At 40.0% G+C, this 14,774-nt stretch overlaps 1 protein-coding gene across 1 annotated transcript in view; it reads right to left on the bottom strand.

Moving 5' to 3' along the window:
* The window catches only part of ITGA8 (integrin subunit alpha 8), a 210,144-nt gene that overhangs the window by 60,395 nt on the left and 134,975 nt on the right, over window positions 1–14,774 (bottom strand). The window contains 1 exon segment of the mRNA XM_019508352.1: window positions 11,769–11,927. Coding sequence (XP_019363897.1) covers window positions 11,769–11,927 — 159 coding nt within the window.

The following is a 14,774-nucleotide window of genomic DNA, read 5'->3' as shown; positions in this document are numbered from 1 at the left end:
TGTCATTGGTGCCCACATGGATAAGGAGCATAGGGTAGTGGTCAGTGGGCTGCACGAGTTTAGGGATCTTCTCCACAACATCTCGGATTTGGGCTCCTGGGAAGCAACACACTTCCCAGGTTAAGCAGTCAGGGTAACAGATTGTCCCCTCAGTCCCCCTCAGGATGGAGTCTCCCACAACAAACACTTCGTGTTTCATCTTGGGGAGAGTGGCAGTGGTAGCTACAGTAGAGGATGTGTTGCCTGCAGGAGCTGGCAACTTAGTAGGCTTGGCTGGGGCTGCAAGAGGTTCATACCTGTTTCAAAACTCCAGCAGGGCAGGGACCTTGGTGTGGTGGGCCTTGGGGCCCTTGGCCACCTTGGTCCAACCCCTGGGCTGGACAGAATGGGAGGTCCCTGAGTGCTCCCTTGTCCTGGAGGGAAACCACTACCCTCTGCCTCCTGGGGGAGAAGGGCCTGGCAGTAGGAGTCAATCTCTTGCTCACAGTCCCTGATGGTGCACAGTCTCTGGACTGTGGCCTGGAGCTCCTCCAGCTGGTGTACCAGAGACCCCAAAAGGGAGCAGACCTCACAAGTGGAGGTAGAGGCACCTATTAACTTTGAAATAAACATGCCTGTAATAATTTCAATATAGGCAAATTACTATGGTACCCATAGACTTTAGTTCATCCAGAATTGATGGAATTTACCTGTTTTGAAAATGCTGCTAGCTTTGGCAAGGTGCTTCATAAACTTTTATGCAGCGGGTGGAGCAGCATTTTGTGCCTACTTACAAATACTATAAATTATATTAGTCCAAAACTAAAAGGATCATGATTTACTATACAGTTCATTGGGCTGGGCCCCAGCAGAGTCAACAGTGTTTCAAGCTATAGTGACCCCACAGCTCAGCGCTGCTCAGTATAGGTGTGTGCTCCACACATCACCCCACAAAGGACCCATGTGCTAATTAGCCCCCTCCTCATAAGTGGAACTGGATGTTCTTGTCATGAGTCCTGTGATCCTCCAAAAATTTATATGCCGATGAGGCACAAGGCAACCTGCTTCCACTCCACCTCATAATAGGCGGGGCCATTCTGATGATATGAGACAGGCTTAGTGACACAGGGATTCTGGATGAACTGTTGGGGCCCCTGGTTGGCGATGTTTTCCAGACATTTAAGACTGGTGAAAAAACAGGAATCATTGGAAATGGGAAAGGCACAGCTCAGCTGTGGGAGTGAAGAGGAAAGTGAAATTATGCAATGTAGTGGCTCACCATGACTTGAAACAGAGTCAGTGCTGAGGAGGACTGTGTGCAGTAGGCTGCACTAACCTATACTTGTGGTAGGTTCCCATCAGAATCTCAGCTTTTTAGCTAAGATCAAGTAATTATCAGAGAGCCTGATCAATACCTTAAGGGCAAAGAAAGAGATCTACGGAGCACCAGGATAGCAGGAAGAAACCCAAAGCCCAAAACAATGGCAGTGGTGGCTGATAACCAGGAAGTGGAAAGAGAAATGAAGAGTGGAAACAAAGGTCTGGAGACAGAGGAAGAGTGGATAAAGGTGGAAAAGTGGAGAGAAAAGAAAACAGAGAAGGCGAAAGCAGTAAAAATATCAAAGACAGCAACAGAATGTCTAAAGTTGGGGCTGCATGAACTGAAATACTGTATTACTGAGCACATGCTGCTTTTGGCAGTAGTTTAGTGATAGACAGTGTGTTTAATGAGGTTTCCTTAGATGCAAATGTCAGATAAGGAGCTTTTTTCTCAATGCTGATTAGGGGAAAAAAAAAACCCTCATTTTATATTTGAGTAAATGTGGTACTTATGCATAGGTTAAAAAATTTAACATTAAAGTCTGCTTAGCTTCCAGGTCTTTGTAGGTCATATTACTAATCATCTTTTTACATGAACGACAGCCATACTTTTTTCAGGCACTGCCAGTAATATTATGGTAAATCCTACTTCCCAGTCTCCTTTCTGTACCTGTAATTTGTGTATTTTCCACTGGAAATTAAGGGTATAGACTCTGTCTGAACAGACAGAACTCCATCAGGACAGGAGAAGTAGAGATATTTTCTTGGAGACTGAATCTCCCCACTGGCTCACAAGGTTAGGTTAGAGATACAGTTTTTCCTTCCTGTGCCAGTGAGACTGGATGCGATCCAATGTTTCTACAACACTTCATACACTTACTCCTCATTTATGCCTCATCTCAGTTTCTACATTTATCTATCCCAGACTTTCTGCTTCCCTCAACACAGTCACCCTTGCTGGTGTGTCAATGCTTCCTCCTCTGAAGCGCTGTCATCTGAAACGGAATTTCTGAACTCCAAAGCTCCCCTGCCCCCCCCGGTCTCCTCCCCTATTTAAAACCTCATCTGAAAAGTAGACTGACTCTTTTTCTTTCCAGGCAATACTTTATGTTCTAATTTATTTTGAAATATTTCTATTCAAAAGTACTGTATATTTCTTCAGTTGCATGCTTGCCCCTTTGGCGCATTCACATGTACAGGCCCCTCAGAATCATTTTTAATCATCTGCCTTCCAGAATTGTTTTCCATGCAGAATATTCATCATAAAAAGAAAACCTGAAATGAAATACTAACAGCTGAACTTCTGCACTTGGTGAAAAAAATAAAGATTTCTGAGAAGAGATCCACGGAACAGAAGAAATTAAATGTCATATTATGAATTAAGAATAAGATTGCTGCTTCAAGGTCACACTTGAAAAGGGATTTGGATGGTATGAGGAAATGGAGATTAAATGCTTACAGTGGATTACTTTTCAGAAAGGAAGGAGGGAAAAGAAAAAAAGGGATCTCATAGATTCAAGGTAATTTAAAGGACCTTTTTTTTACAAAAAAACCCACCAGAAGCAGTAAAGAAAAATTGCTGAAACCATGTGGTTTTCCAACCAACAAGAAAAAATAAAGAAAAAATTAAGAAAACCTTTGTAAAGACAAAACAGATTCAGTGAAGCAGAAGGATACAGCGCTAAGAATAATTATTTGAAACTGAAAAGTCCAAGTCATATTAGGCTGGGTATTTCAAAGTAGCCTAACAGGGTTACTCAAACTCATCGAAGTCAATGAAACTTTGGCATGCAAGTCAGGCATATAATGACCTTAGATTCATTTGGAAATCTTTACCTTAATCATCAGATTGCATATATAAAGAAACTACATTATTTTCCTTTTAACACATTCCTTCCTGTGTGCTGCAATCAAAACCATGCAAGAATGATGTTTACTTTAACACTATTCATCATTAAATTCAAGACTCAGATATGACAACATATTCCTGGCTAGTCTCATTGATGCAACAGATATAAATATCACAGTACAAGAGGGCACAGGGAAAAGGAAATGGAAAAAAAATAAGAGTAAAAAATACACACACACGCACACACACGTATCCTCTGCAAATGCCACTAAGAGCTGCAACACTATTCTTTCTGAATATACTAGTCCCAGCTTAATTTGCAAGTGAAAATTACAATCAAGAATTCCTGTTGAACCCAGTGGCTAGGAGGGGAGAGGGATATTTCATTTCTCTTTGTATATCACATGCCAGTAGGTCTTGGGTTGGTTAGCTTAAAAAAGCAAAAAGAAGCACTTCTGCCCGATCAGCCCTTCACTCCTAATCACCTTCAAAAGTTACTTAAGAGAAGCTCTACTGCTTTTGGGGCATGCAGCATTACTGTGATGGTCTGACTGAAGCTGAAGCATAAATAGTTCTTATCCACACTGGGCATGTCAGCCATTACAGGCCAGATATCAGTTGAACTGCAGTGGGTTAAAGCACTAGTTCATACAGACAAGGTTGCTAAAAACCAGGATTTGCTCATGGTTTGAACCAAGATTAACTGCCCATGGGTAAACCGCTAGACCAGTGGTTCTCAAACTTTTTTTTCATGGACCACTTGAAAATTGCTGAGGGTCTCAGTGGACCACATAATGAACTTTTTGATCTACAAATCAAAGCATACAACTCATATTTTAATATCAGTAGTCTTAGCTTACAAGCACAGATATTCTTGATTGTGCTGCAACCTTTCTGCGAACCACCTGAATGGAGATCATGGACCAGTGGTGGTCCACAGACCACAGTTTAAGAACCTCTGCTCCAGACTGTGAGAGCATTTCCTCATCAACATGCATCTCATAATGGCTTTCCTACCTACATGAATATTTTTATAGTTAAAAAAATTGTGGCAAAATTTACTGGGCTTGATGAAAAGCAGGAATTTCTGCAGTCGGTTTTGTTTCCTCTCTACTTCCTTTTCCTTCCCCTCATTCCCTTTCTGTAAGAGGAAACAAAAACAATACAAACCTGAATCCCAAACAATGCAATGCCAAAATTTAGTGAAAACATGCAGCCTGTGTTTGTCAGTTCTTTAATCAGTAAAAATCTGGTTTTATAACACTTTTATCTCTCTAAACTGGAAGCTTGATGTAGCTACACTGTTGCATCTACATATTCATTAATGCAACATAAATACCACACACTAACTTCAGTATCTGTAATGACAAGTACTAACTTAATGCGCCGTTAATTGGCACTACCATGCATTAATACAGATAAACTTTTTTTGGTGATGTTACTGTGCGTTAAACTAAATCTATTGTGCATCAGTGCATTAACTTGGGCTTTGTCTGCCATGCTAATATGCAGTGGAATTAATCTTCTATGCATTAAGCGTCTTGTGTAGATGCGCCCATTGATTACTAGCCCCCAGTGTAGGCTAGGCCCATATATATCCATTCATTACATTATAGAGTCTCAAATCCCTATTGACCCGCAGAGAATGTATGAAAGTACATGCGTTTAGAACTCCATTTTTTCCACAAGATGTTTAACATACTACTGGCTAAATTCAAGAAGTGCTGTTCATTTTAAGAAGTGTCTGGAATCAGTTATGCTTAATTAATTTGATACCTTACTTCTGATGATATAAAACGTAGAAATGTGGTTTGCTAAATCTTTTGACACTGATCCAAACCCAGCTACTTTTGGGGTATCTGCCATCACAAACAAGGATATCTAAATATATGCTTCCAGAAAATGTTGTAACAATGCTTTAGTGGAAACGATGCTACTAGGCCCTCATCTGTGTGAATTTTCCCTAAATTCTATTGCTGCTGTCCTATGAGGAAAGAACGAGGTCAGTAGAAAGGAAAACAGCTTAGACACAAATTAGCAACAATGAAGAATGGAAAACCAGTTAGCCTTTTCTTGTTAGTGTCACTGAGGGTAAAAATGACTGTACCAAATGAAGCAGATCAACTGTTGGGATGTGTCCTGGGACAGCTGATTCAGTTCTGCCGCACAACAGGCAATGTGTTTTCCTGGGGCTTGAGGGGCCCAGTCCTGCATACCCATGGGATTCCCCCAAGCTTTCCCAACAAGCCCTGACCTTCCCTGCTTACCTAGGCTCACCCTGGAGATCTTGAGGATGCATCTTAGTAAGTGGGAAAACTCTGTCTTTCCCTGCTTACCAAGGTAAGCACCAGTAAACAAAGAAAACCCAACTTTCCTTGTCTACTGAGACACAGTCAGAGATCCCAGGGTTGCATCTCTGTAAGTGGGGAAAGCTAGGAAGGTGCTCCCAGGGCTGGATGGGACTAAATTCTGCCTAGGAATTCCCAGGGTACACAATATTGGGCCCCTGAGGAGTACCTGCCTGAGGCAACTAGAGAATGTCGGCAGCTCCAGACTGCCCGTACTCTCTCATCATGAAGTAAACAGATGTCTGCTGCTAAATAGAGGCACACATTGATACCACTTCCATCACAGACACTATTTGTGGTGTGACAAGGAGGGTGGACATCTGTTTGTTTGGCCTTTGTGCCACCATAACACTTTTTATGGTGGCAGAAAGGCGATGTCTGTTTCTACCCTGAGATAATTAAAAAAGCATTTCAATGTAATATGAAACCAGTGATAGATTATACCAATAGGCCCATTCCTACTTCTGGCAAAGGGAAAGCTTTTATGACTTAACAACACATTGTGTGAATCCTTTCATCAGGCATAATACATGAGAAGTCCCATTAGTTTGTCACATTCCATCTAACACTATGCTCAGAAATTCAGTCTTGTACGATACTCAGAAACAATGTATATTTGTTGAAATATTAAAAAAAAAATTCTGAATCTTTCTGAAAGCTTTGTAACATAAGTAACAAAGAACTGATCACCCATCTTCTATGGGCTGCAAGAATTACATTTGCAAAAAGCTGGAAGAGAAGCGGCAATCTTAAAATCACTGACTGTTTTTAAAAAGTTTGGGAAGTTTTAGTAATGGAAAACTTGTCCTATCAAATCAGTGTTCTGTGGCAAAGAAAGGGGGGAAAATAAAAATAAAGATGCTTACTTAGAAATCTAGTAGAAGTTCTTGGAATTTAATGACAAAGAATCTTTTCCTGCCTCCAAATCAAAATGTTTGAAAAACTTCTTTGAATAGTGAAGGAAAGTGCAAGTTCTATGAGAAGGAACTGTAAGAGACTGAAAGGAAGAAAAGAAAAGAACACAAGACTCTTCTCTGTGGACATTGACTCAAACTAAAGGAGCACTCAAGGAATACAACAATATAGCTTAACGTACACCCTAGAGGATTAGATGCATGTTTAAATGCTAATCTGTTACTTGATAAACTGGATGTATTAATAAAGTTTAAATGTAATTCTAAGTGCTTAAAGGCCGCTACAAAATATGGACTTCCAAAGCAACTCCTATGATGTTAAAGTTTATCTTCTTAGATAATGTTGGGCTTAACATGTAATATACAATGTTAAAAAAAAAATTATACATTGCACCTTAAATATACTAGACAATGACAATCCTAAGATTTACCCTATGTTCATTTCCTGTATCAATATAAATAACTGAAGGTGAGCATGATTCCCCCAACTCTCCCTATTCAAGAGTCCCCTCAATTCTCCTTGTTCTGCACTGGGACAAAACTGAGACCTGTAATTCCTGTTTGTTTTTTTTTTAAATGAGCTTAAAAAACAAATCTTCACCACACACTAATCAATAACCCACTGATTAGGACATTCACATGGGATGTGATTCAGAACAAGGATTTGAACCTGAGTATCTGCATCCCTGGAGAATCCTATAATTACTAGACTATTACAGTTGTTCTGGGTGGGACTCTCTTCATCTCTCTTAAATAACCTTAAATAAATTAAATACTTACTGGATAAGAAACACAGAAGAAGAGAGAGATAGACAGACTTGCTATCTAAGGTACTTGTATGACCCCACCATCAATATAGATTTGAGTACTTCACAATGCCTAAGGGTGTACTTGGTAGTCGTGTTTGGAAACAAGAGTTCTAGTTTTTTGTATGTCACAATGTCTAAAGCATTTATGCTCAGAACCACCCTCTAAGTTATGGAATTACTAGTACCATCACCATTTTGCAGATGCAGATCAGGACAAAGACACAAAAGGGTTCATTCAAGATGACATGAAAAGTCTGTGGTGAAGCAGGGAAATGAACTCAAGTCTTTCACACCTTAGAACCTGAAAGCCTCCACAGAATCATCATGCCTTTGTTGCATGTTATCATGATTAGGGTACTGGCTTAGTATGTGGAAGATACTACCTGTAGTCCCTGCTTTGTGTGATTTAGAGAAAAGGCTTGAACTTGGGTCTCCAACACACCAGTTAACTGTCTGAACTAACAGGTTTCAGCTACTCTAAAGGGTCTGTCTCTTCTTCCCTGCCTCTAATCCATTTTGGATTTTTAAAATCTTCCTAACGAAAGCTCTCTGCTGGAATTTACCATTTTTGACAAATTGCCATTTTGTGATAAAAAACTTTTTCACCAGAAAATCTACTACTTATGCTAAATGAAACTGATGAATGTTATAAAATGTGAAACAATGTAATTATTTATAATGCCCCAATAATTGCTAATAACTCCAATAAAATCATGTCCAATGTGTTGTGTATTATCTAGGCAGGGCATGTCCATAAACAATGTAATCCAAAAACTAAATAAATACTGTCTAAGAAACGACAGCAAACTTCTTCAAATTAAAGACTGAGAAATTTAATAAGAAAAAGAAATGATGTAATCATTACTACATAGAGTCAACAGAACAAAGCACAGAAGACACCTTCTGTAATGTTTTGTCAGGAGATCATTATTTTTCCTTTATACTTTATGCATGATGTAGAAGTTTGATTCTGTTCTGCTAAACAGTTCCAGACTTTGGGTGTGAAAAGGGAAAAATAAAGGATAATAAGAAAAGACTGCAGTCTTAGAGTTTTTTCATTCCCAAGAAAGAAACTTTTGATCATAATGTATAATGTGGGAATAGGCTGGATTTGGGCTGGTAGATTTATGTACCACATTTTATTTAATATAGCTGTGAAAGATACTTAAGCACCCCAAACAAAAACAAATGCAGCTGCTCAGGAATCTGAATGCATTGGATGGAGGGGCTTTGCAGATCATTGTTTTGGGGAGAGGCACATGAGGATGAGAGACTGCTCAACTTGAAATGCACAGAAAAGCAAAACTCAAGGAAAGGAAGTACCAGCACTACCTGAACAAGCATAGTGAGAAAACCTAAGAGCTTTTGGGCCAGGGGGTCAGAGAGTGATGTTAGTAAGGACAGAATATCTGATTTGTCCTTTTGAGTTCACAAAAACAAAAGCAAAAAAGAATTTTGTACATTCTTTTCATATAAACAAGAAATGACTGAATCAATTGTTAATTTGCCTTTCTAACTGGAACAACTTATAAGACTGTAACGTTTGGATATGTGCCTTCATCAAAACAGATAACAACACCAACAACCTTATTTATATGAAGTTAATACTCCACACTATCTTTCACTGGAGGATATAAAAATGTTTTAATAAACATCAAGAGTAATCAATTCAGCCTCCTAGGGTGCTGACAGAAGTGATATTTGTTATGCAACTGGCCCCCTGATACCAGATAAAGTAGCCTAAATGCAGATTCCTCTCTTTTCTGCATATCCTTGTTGTTAATACCAAGAAGAGTACAGACAAGAGCTCTCAACTGGCAGCTGAATAGCATCCTGGTCACCAAGTTCCCAAAGAAAGAGCATAGATTTTGATTACAGAAAATTTGTTGTTCAACAATTTTAGGAAGCATCCTGGGGATGAAGAAGCCATGATAGCCAGTCTGATCAATCTGATGAAAATATCAAAGTACTAGTATTCTAGGTATCTAAGAATGTACCCAAATGTACAGGTAATCTTACCAACATTCGGAGACAACAGGTAGCACATTTAGACATCATAATGATGGCATGAAATTCTACCCATAAGTTATTTCGGAGGTGGGAGGTGTAGACTCACAGAAAGTTAGGGTTGGAAGAGACCTTAGGAGGTCATTTAGTCTAACCCCCTGCTCAAAGCAGGACAATCTCCAACTAGATCATTCCAGCCAGAGCTCTGTCAAGCCAGACCTTAAAAACCTCCAAGGATGGAGATTCCACCACCTCTCTAGGTAACTTGGCCCAGTGCTTCACCACTTTCCTAGTGGGAATTTTTTTCCTAGTATCCAACTTAAACCTCTCTTCCTGAAGCTTGAGATCATTGCTCCTTGTTATCATCTGCCACCACTCAGAACAGTTTAGCTCCCTCCTCTTTCAAACCCCCCTTCAAGTAGTTCAAGGTTGCTATTAAATCCCCTCTCTTCTCTAAATAAGCCCAGTTCCCTCAGTCTTTCCTCAGAAGTCATGTCCCCCAACCCCTCACCATTTCTGTTGCCCTCCACTGGACTCTCTCCAAATTGTCCACAACTTTTCTGTAGTGGGATGCCCAAAACTGAACACAATACTCCAGATACAGCCTCACCAGTATTGAATAGAGAGGAATAATCACTTCCCTTGACCTGCTGGCAACACTCATACTGATGCAGCCCAGTATACTGTTAGCCTTCTTTGCAACAAGGGCACACTGTTGGCTCATATTCAGCTTCTTGTCCACTATAATCCCCAGGTCCTTTTCTGCAGAGCTGCTGCCCAGACGATTAGCCCCCAGCCTATACTGGTGCATGGGATTGTTCCATCCTAGTGCAGGACTTTGCATTTGCCCTTGTTGAACCTTGTGAGATTTCTTTTGGCCCAATCCTCCAATTTGTCCAGGTCACTCTGAATCCTAGCCCTGCCCTCCAGCGTATCTACTACTCCCCCCAGCTTGGTGTCATCTGCAAACTTACCAAGGGTGAACTCTATACCATCTTCCAGGTTGTTGATGAATACATTGAACAAAACCGGCCCCAAGACCAACCCCTGGGGCACTCCACTTGATATCGGTTGCCAACTAAATATCAAGCTATTGATTATTACTCTCTGAGCCCAATGCTCCAGCCAATATTCTATCCACCTTACAGTCCATTCATCCAGCCCATACTTCCTTAGCTTTCCTGGGAGAATATTGTGGGAGATCGTATCAAAAGCCTTGCTAAAATCAAGGTACATCACATCCTCTGGTTTCCCCGGTAGGGGTGGGGGAAGAAAAGGGAGAGAAGGAACAAAAAATGTTAGTTTAGAAATATTTTTAAGAAACTGGATATAGATGTGGGACTTTTTTTCAGTGAATAATAAATTCACTGTCCTGAGCAATTTATCTTAGATGTTTTTTCCACCTTACTTAATTTTCTCTCTCTCTGCAGTAAACTCTTTGAAGGAAAGATCTGATCATCCTACTTGCATATTTCTCTATGGCTAGCAAGGTTTGGTTGGGTTGCAATTATAATATACTTAGCTATGTAAGTATCAGTTACATGATGTTACATGGTCTGAAATGAGTGCAAATGAAATTAGGCTCTAGTCTCTACAATGCAGTTATCGTTCTGTATCTGCATTCAACAGCAATTTAAATTAATTTATAGAAAAGGGGCATTAACTGATTAACTAGACATTTTCTGATGGATCATTTTACTTGATTCTCAAATATATGCTGTTAAAAGCATGCAAATACTTTTAGAACTAGATAAGAAAGAAGCAAGAATGAAAATGGTTTCTGAAACCAGAGAAAAATTTTAGAGAATCAAAAAAACAACACTTAGCAAATAATATAAAAATGGGGCAGAGTTATTATTCTTCTGTAGTTAACACTGTGATAAAATTGTAAGACCATGGACTTCAGTCACAAAAATCAGTCTAAGTGCATGTAATAAGATTTACCCAGAGTTTTATCAGGAATTGAAATGTGCATTACATAAACAACTACTTTGATTTTGTATTAACAATCTGTGTGGAAGAGCTGAAGTAAAGAGCTTTGGTACATGTGGATATGTGTAAGTCTTTCCCTTAGGAGTTACATTTTTAATTCTATTTATGTCACTTGTGGATGTATGGCTTACTGGTGTACAGAAGGCATCTGCAAATTAAGGTAATCTTTAGGGTATATGGATTTCCAGGGTACTATGAGTGCTACAAAGTCTTGCATTATCTATTTACAGCTATAACAAAATGGCCTCTTTAAAAGAAAACAAAACTCCATTTCAGAAAGGGATTCTCATCTCTAATGCTCTGCTCTGCAATGCTACAATGGAAACCAGATTTTTTTCATAGAAATTTTACACACACCATAGTACACAGCTGGTCAGATTCCACACATTGTAAACTAACTATAACATGTTTTCCCATGTTTCCCAGGAAAATTACCTGGGTACTGTTCTGAACAGTTCTGTGAAAACTGCTGCTAAGTGGAAGGTGGCAGTCAAAAGAAATCTGACTACTAATATGTAAACCAACCTAGAAACAGTAGCAAGCATACTACCTTTATTTGCAATTCATTGATAGCAGAACTTGTTTGACACTGCAATGGTCCATGTGTCTGAATATGGAGAATGTAAAGAAGAAATTCCGCCCGACTGGACACAGGCCAACCAACATGGAGAAGGGTATCATTGATGGCACCAGGTCCTATATTGTGCAACTGTCAAACAAATAACCAAAAAAAAAAAAAAATCAATACACTATTTGTCAAGGTTCAGAAAAGAAACCACAGCTACCCAGACCTTATACATTACTTGATGTTACTTTGAGGTCTTTCCCAAAGCATCAAACCATAAAGGTAAATATTATTCTAATTTTACAGAATAAGATTGGAGAAGTAAAATGACTTGCTTAAGGTGACAAAGTAGGCCAGTGGATATGCTAGGGCCCAGTTAATAAATAAAACTATTTCATGGGTTTCCCACTTGTATTTTTCTAATCTGAAACAAAGGTCTGAAATTACCTAGACAATGAGCAGGTAGCAATACAGCAGTATAGTCGCTTCTCATTTACAAGTATATAAAATGGACTTCAGTTGAGTTACTGGAAATTGATAGTTATTGCATCGATGCCAAAATTTAATCACATTTCAGGTTTAGGTTTAGGCTAGTTTCTTGTTAATAAAAAGTTAGTTTTCCTCATATCAGCTATCCCTAAAAAACAAACCCTTGTATTCCTGAAACCTCCTATCATAGCTCATTGTAGGAGAGAGATTTTTTTGGGAAGTTTGATAAAATTCAGGTAAGGAGTTTAAAAAGTATAGGCCCAGAATCTATTACCTTGTTATTTTAACATTAGCATATGCTAAGGCAAAAGTCTGAGAATGATATTCTGTTTGGTCATGTGAGAGGTATGAAAAGCAGGGCAGGCGGCCAGGTGAGTTACTGCCAGTATCCATATTTATTTATTTATTTAAATAAATCATAAGGTTTTTATGAGACAAACATAATGTTGGTTTCTGAAATATAACTGGAACCAAATGAAACAGACTTTCAACATTAGCTCTTTCCAGTAAATTCTTTGATTATGAATAAACAGTCTATGGAGATTCTTTATTCAGTGGAACAACTCAGGTGCCCTTAAATTTGCATGTGTGTAAAAATGCACTGCTGGAGCAGAGGCCAAAAAGACTGTGACGGGAATATGTTTATTATAGTTGTAGAAATCTATCAAGCTGGGTAATTGGACTGTAATGTTTTATTTTTCATAGTCTGATCACTTTTAATTCAGTTTAAGTATAATTTTGTTTAAATTTTATTGTCTAGCTTTTCCTGACTACTGGCCTGTGAATTGTAAACACATGTGAAGTACTCTGTTTCACCCCCAAGAACAATGGTCATCCATCAGACTCCAAAGATAGGCTGTATTCTATATAATTCATTCAAAATAGTTCAGTCTAAGCTGAACTCCCTCGCTTTTAATCAGTGAATCTTCACAAGTAAAAACACATGCAGGAAAGGTGTATGCTTCAGAATATTAAACAAAATGAAATCTACTTATGAAGTTTTTAATTTTAGAAGCTACAAATCATTTAATGGGGGAGCGGACAAGAGACTGTTTAATTTCAAGTTGCTGTGATTTCTGCCATTCAATTTTAAAGGCAACTTATTTTACCATTGTTTATAGAAAGAGTGACCATTGCCCTGGGACAGTCCTAGATTTCAGAGGCTGGTCCCAGCCAGCTGTTCAGAATTATAATAGACGTCCTAGAAACACAGAGGCATAAGATACAGTCTGGCTGAGAGTTTGAACGGCATGAAGCACCTTGCAGGTGTGCAGGCAGGTTCTGCAGTCTGCCTGGCACGCCACCCTGCTGCCACCAACTTGTGACAGTATGCAGGGGTGGGCAATGTCTTGGGCAGAGTCTGCCCTTGCCCCTCAGCTTATTCTCAAATACAAGAGGGGCAATTTTCCTCATGTTGAATGGAGTGGGAACCTTGTCTTGGATATGAGTAAATATGTCAATTCCTTTCTCTCCTGTGAAAACTAAAAGGAGCTGTGCCTGCTTATTCCAGGACTGATTTAGGATATTTTCATTAAGACTAGGGACAGATATTAAAAAAGCCACAGCCTGATTCAATCTTTCCAGGTTAGCCTAACCTGCCTAGGCTGAACCAACTTGGAAGTGCATGGACATTCCCTCTGGACTGAGGAAATGCAGGCACATGGCTGCAGTTGCTCAGGCCAGCTGCTGGGGGGAGCTAGAGTGTGCCTATCACTGCAGAAAAGCTGTGCTGGAGGGGCATGGCCAGCCCAGGCAGTAGCTCAGACTGAACTGGCCAGAGAGGTGTTTAATTGTCCACTCCCTGTCCCACCGGCATGGATTCGGGCCAGGGTCCATTGGGCACTCCCCCCTTCCTGCCACATAGGGCTGTGCGAGACTTCAGACAGAGCTTCGGATCTGGAGAAGCTTTGGATGCTTTGAAGCAGCACATCCGGGTTGAAGTGCTGCCTCGTTAGGTTTCCCAAAGTGGTTTGGAGCTTCCGAAGAGCTTCGGAGCCACCCCGGAGACCCGGCCATAGGGTATAATGGGGAAACAATAAAACAGCTATAACTTTGTTGTTTTTTGTCCAATATGGATGAAATTTTCAGGTGCAGTAGACCCTGCAGAAAGGATGAAGACTGCCAAGCATCAATAAGATCAATGCATGGGGTTTGGGAGGAACTGTACTCCAAATTCTTGAAAGCAAAACTCCTGTCACGCCTAGGTGCTACAACACAGGAAGGTAAAAACTGCAGGGGTGGTGGCTCTTACTGAGGCCACAAAGCCTGCCAAGTTTCAAGAAGATCGGTGCAGGGGTTTTGGGGGAGCTGCCCCTCAAGCTGCAGACAAGCAAAACTTGTGACATGGGTGCTTGTGGGACTGACTGTGTCTGTCTTGGGGAGGGGAGAGGAGACACTACCTTAGGCCTGGCTGCTAAGCTGCTGTGTTACCAGTTACCAATCAATCAATCATGATTCACTCAGGGACCAGGGACTCAGGGACCAGCTCAATATACACAGGAC

Source organism: Gavialis gangeticus, unplaced genomic scaffold, assembly GCF_001723915.1.
Source record: "Gavialis gangeticus isolate Ggan-Ray unplaced genomic scaffold, GavGan_comp1, whole genome shotgun sequence".
Taxonomy (NCBI): Eukaryota; Metazoa; Chordata; order Crocodylia; family Gavialidae; genus Gavialis; species Gavialis gangeticus.
This window is presented reverse-complemented; position numbering and strand designations above follow the sequence as displayed.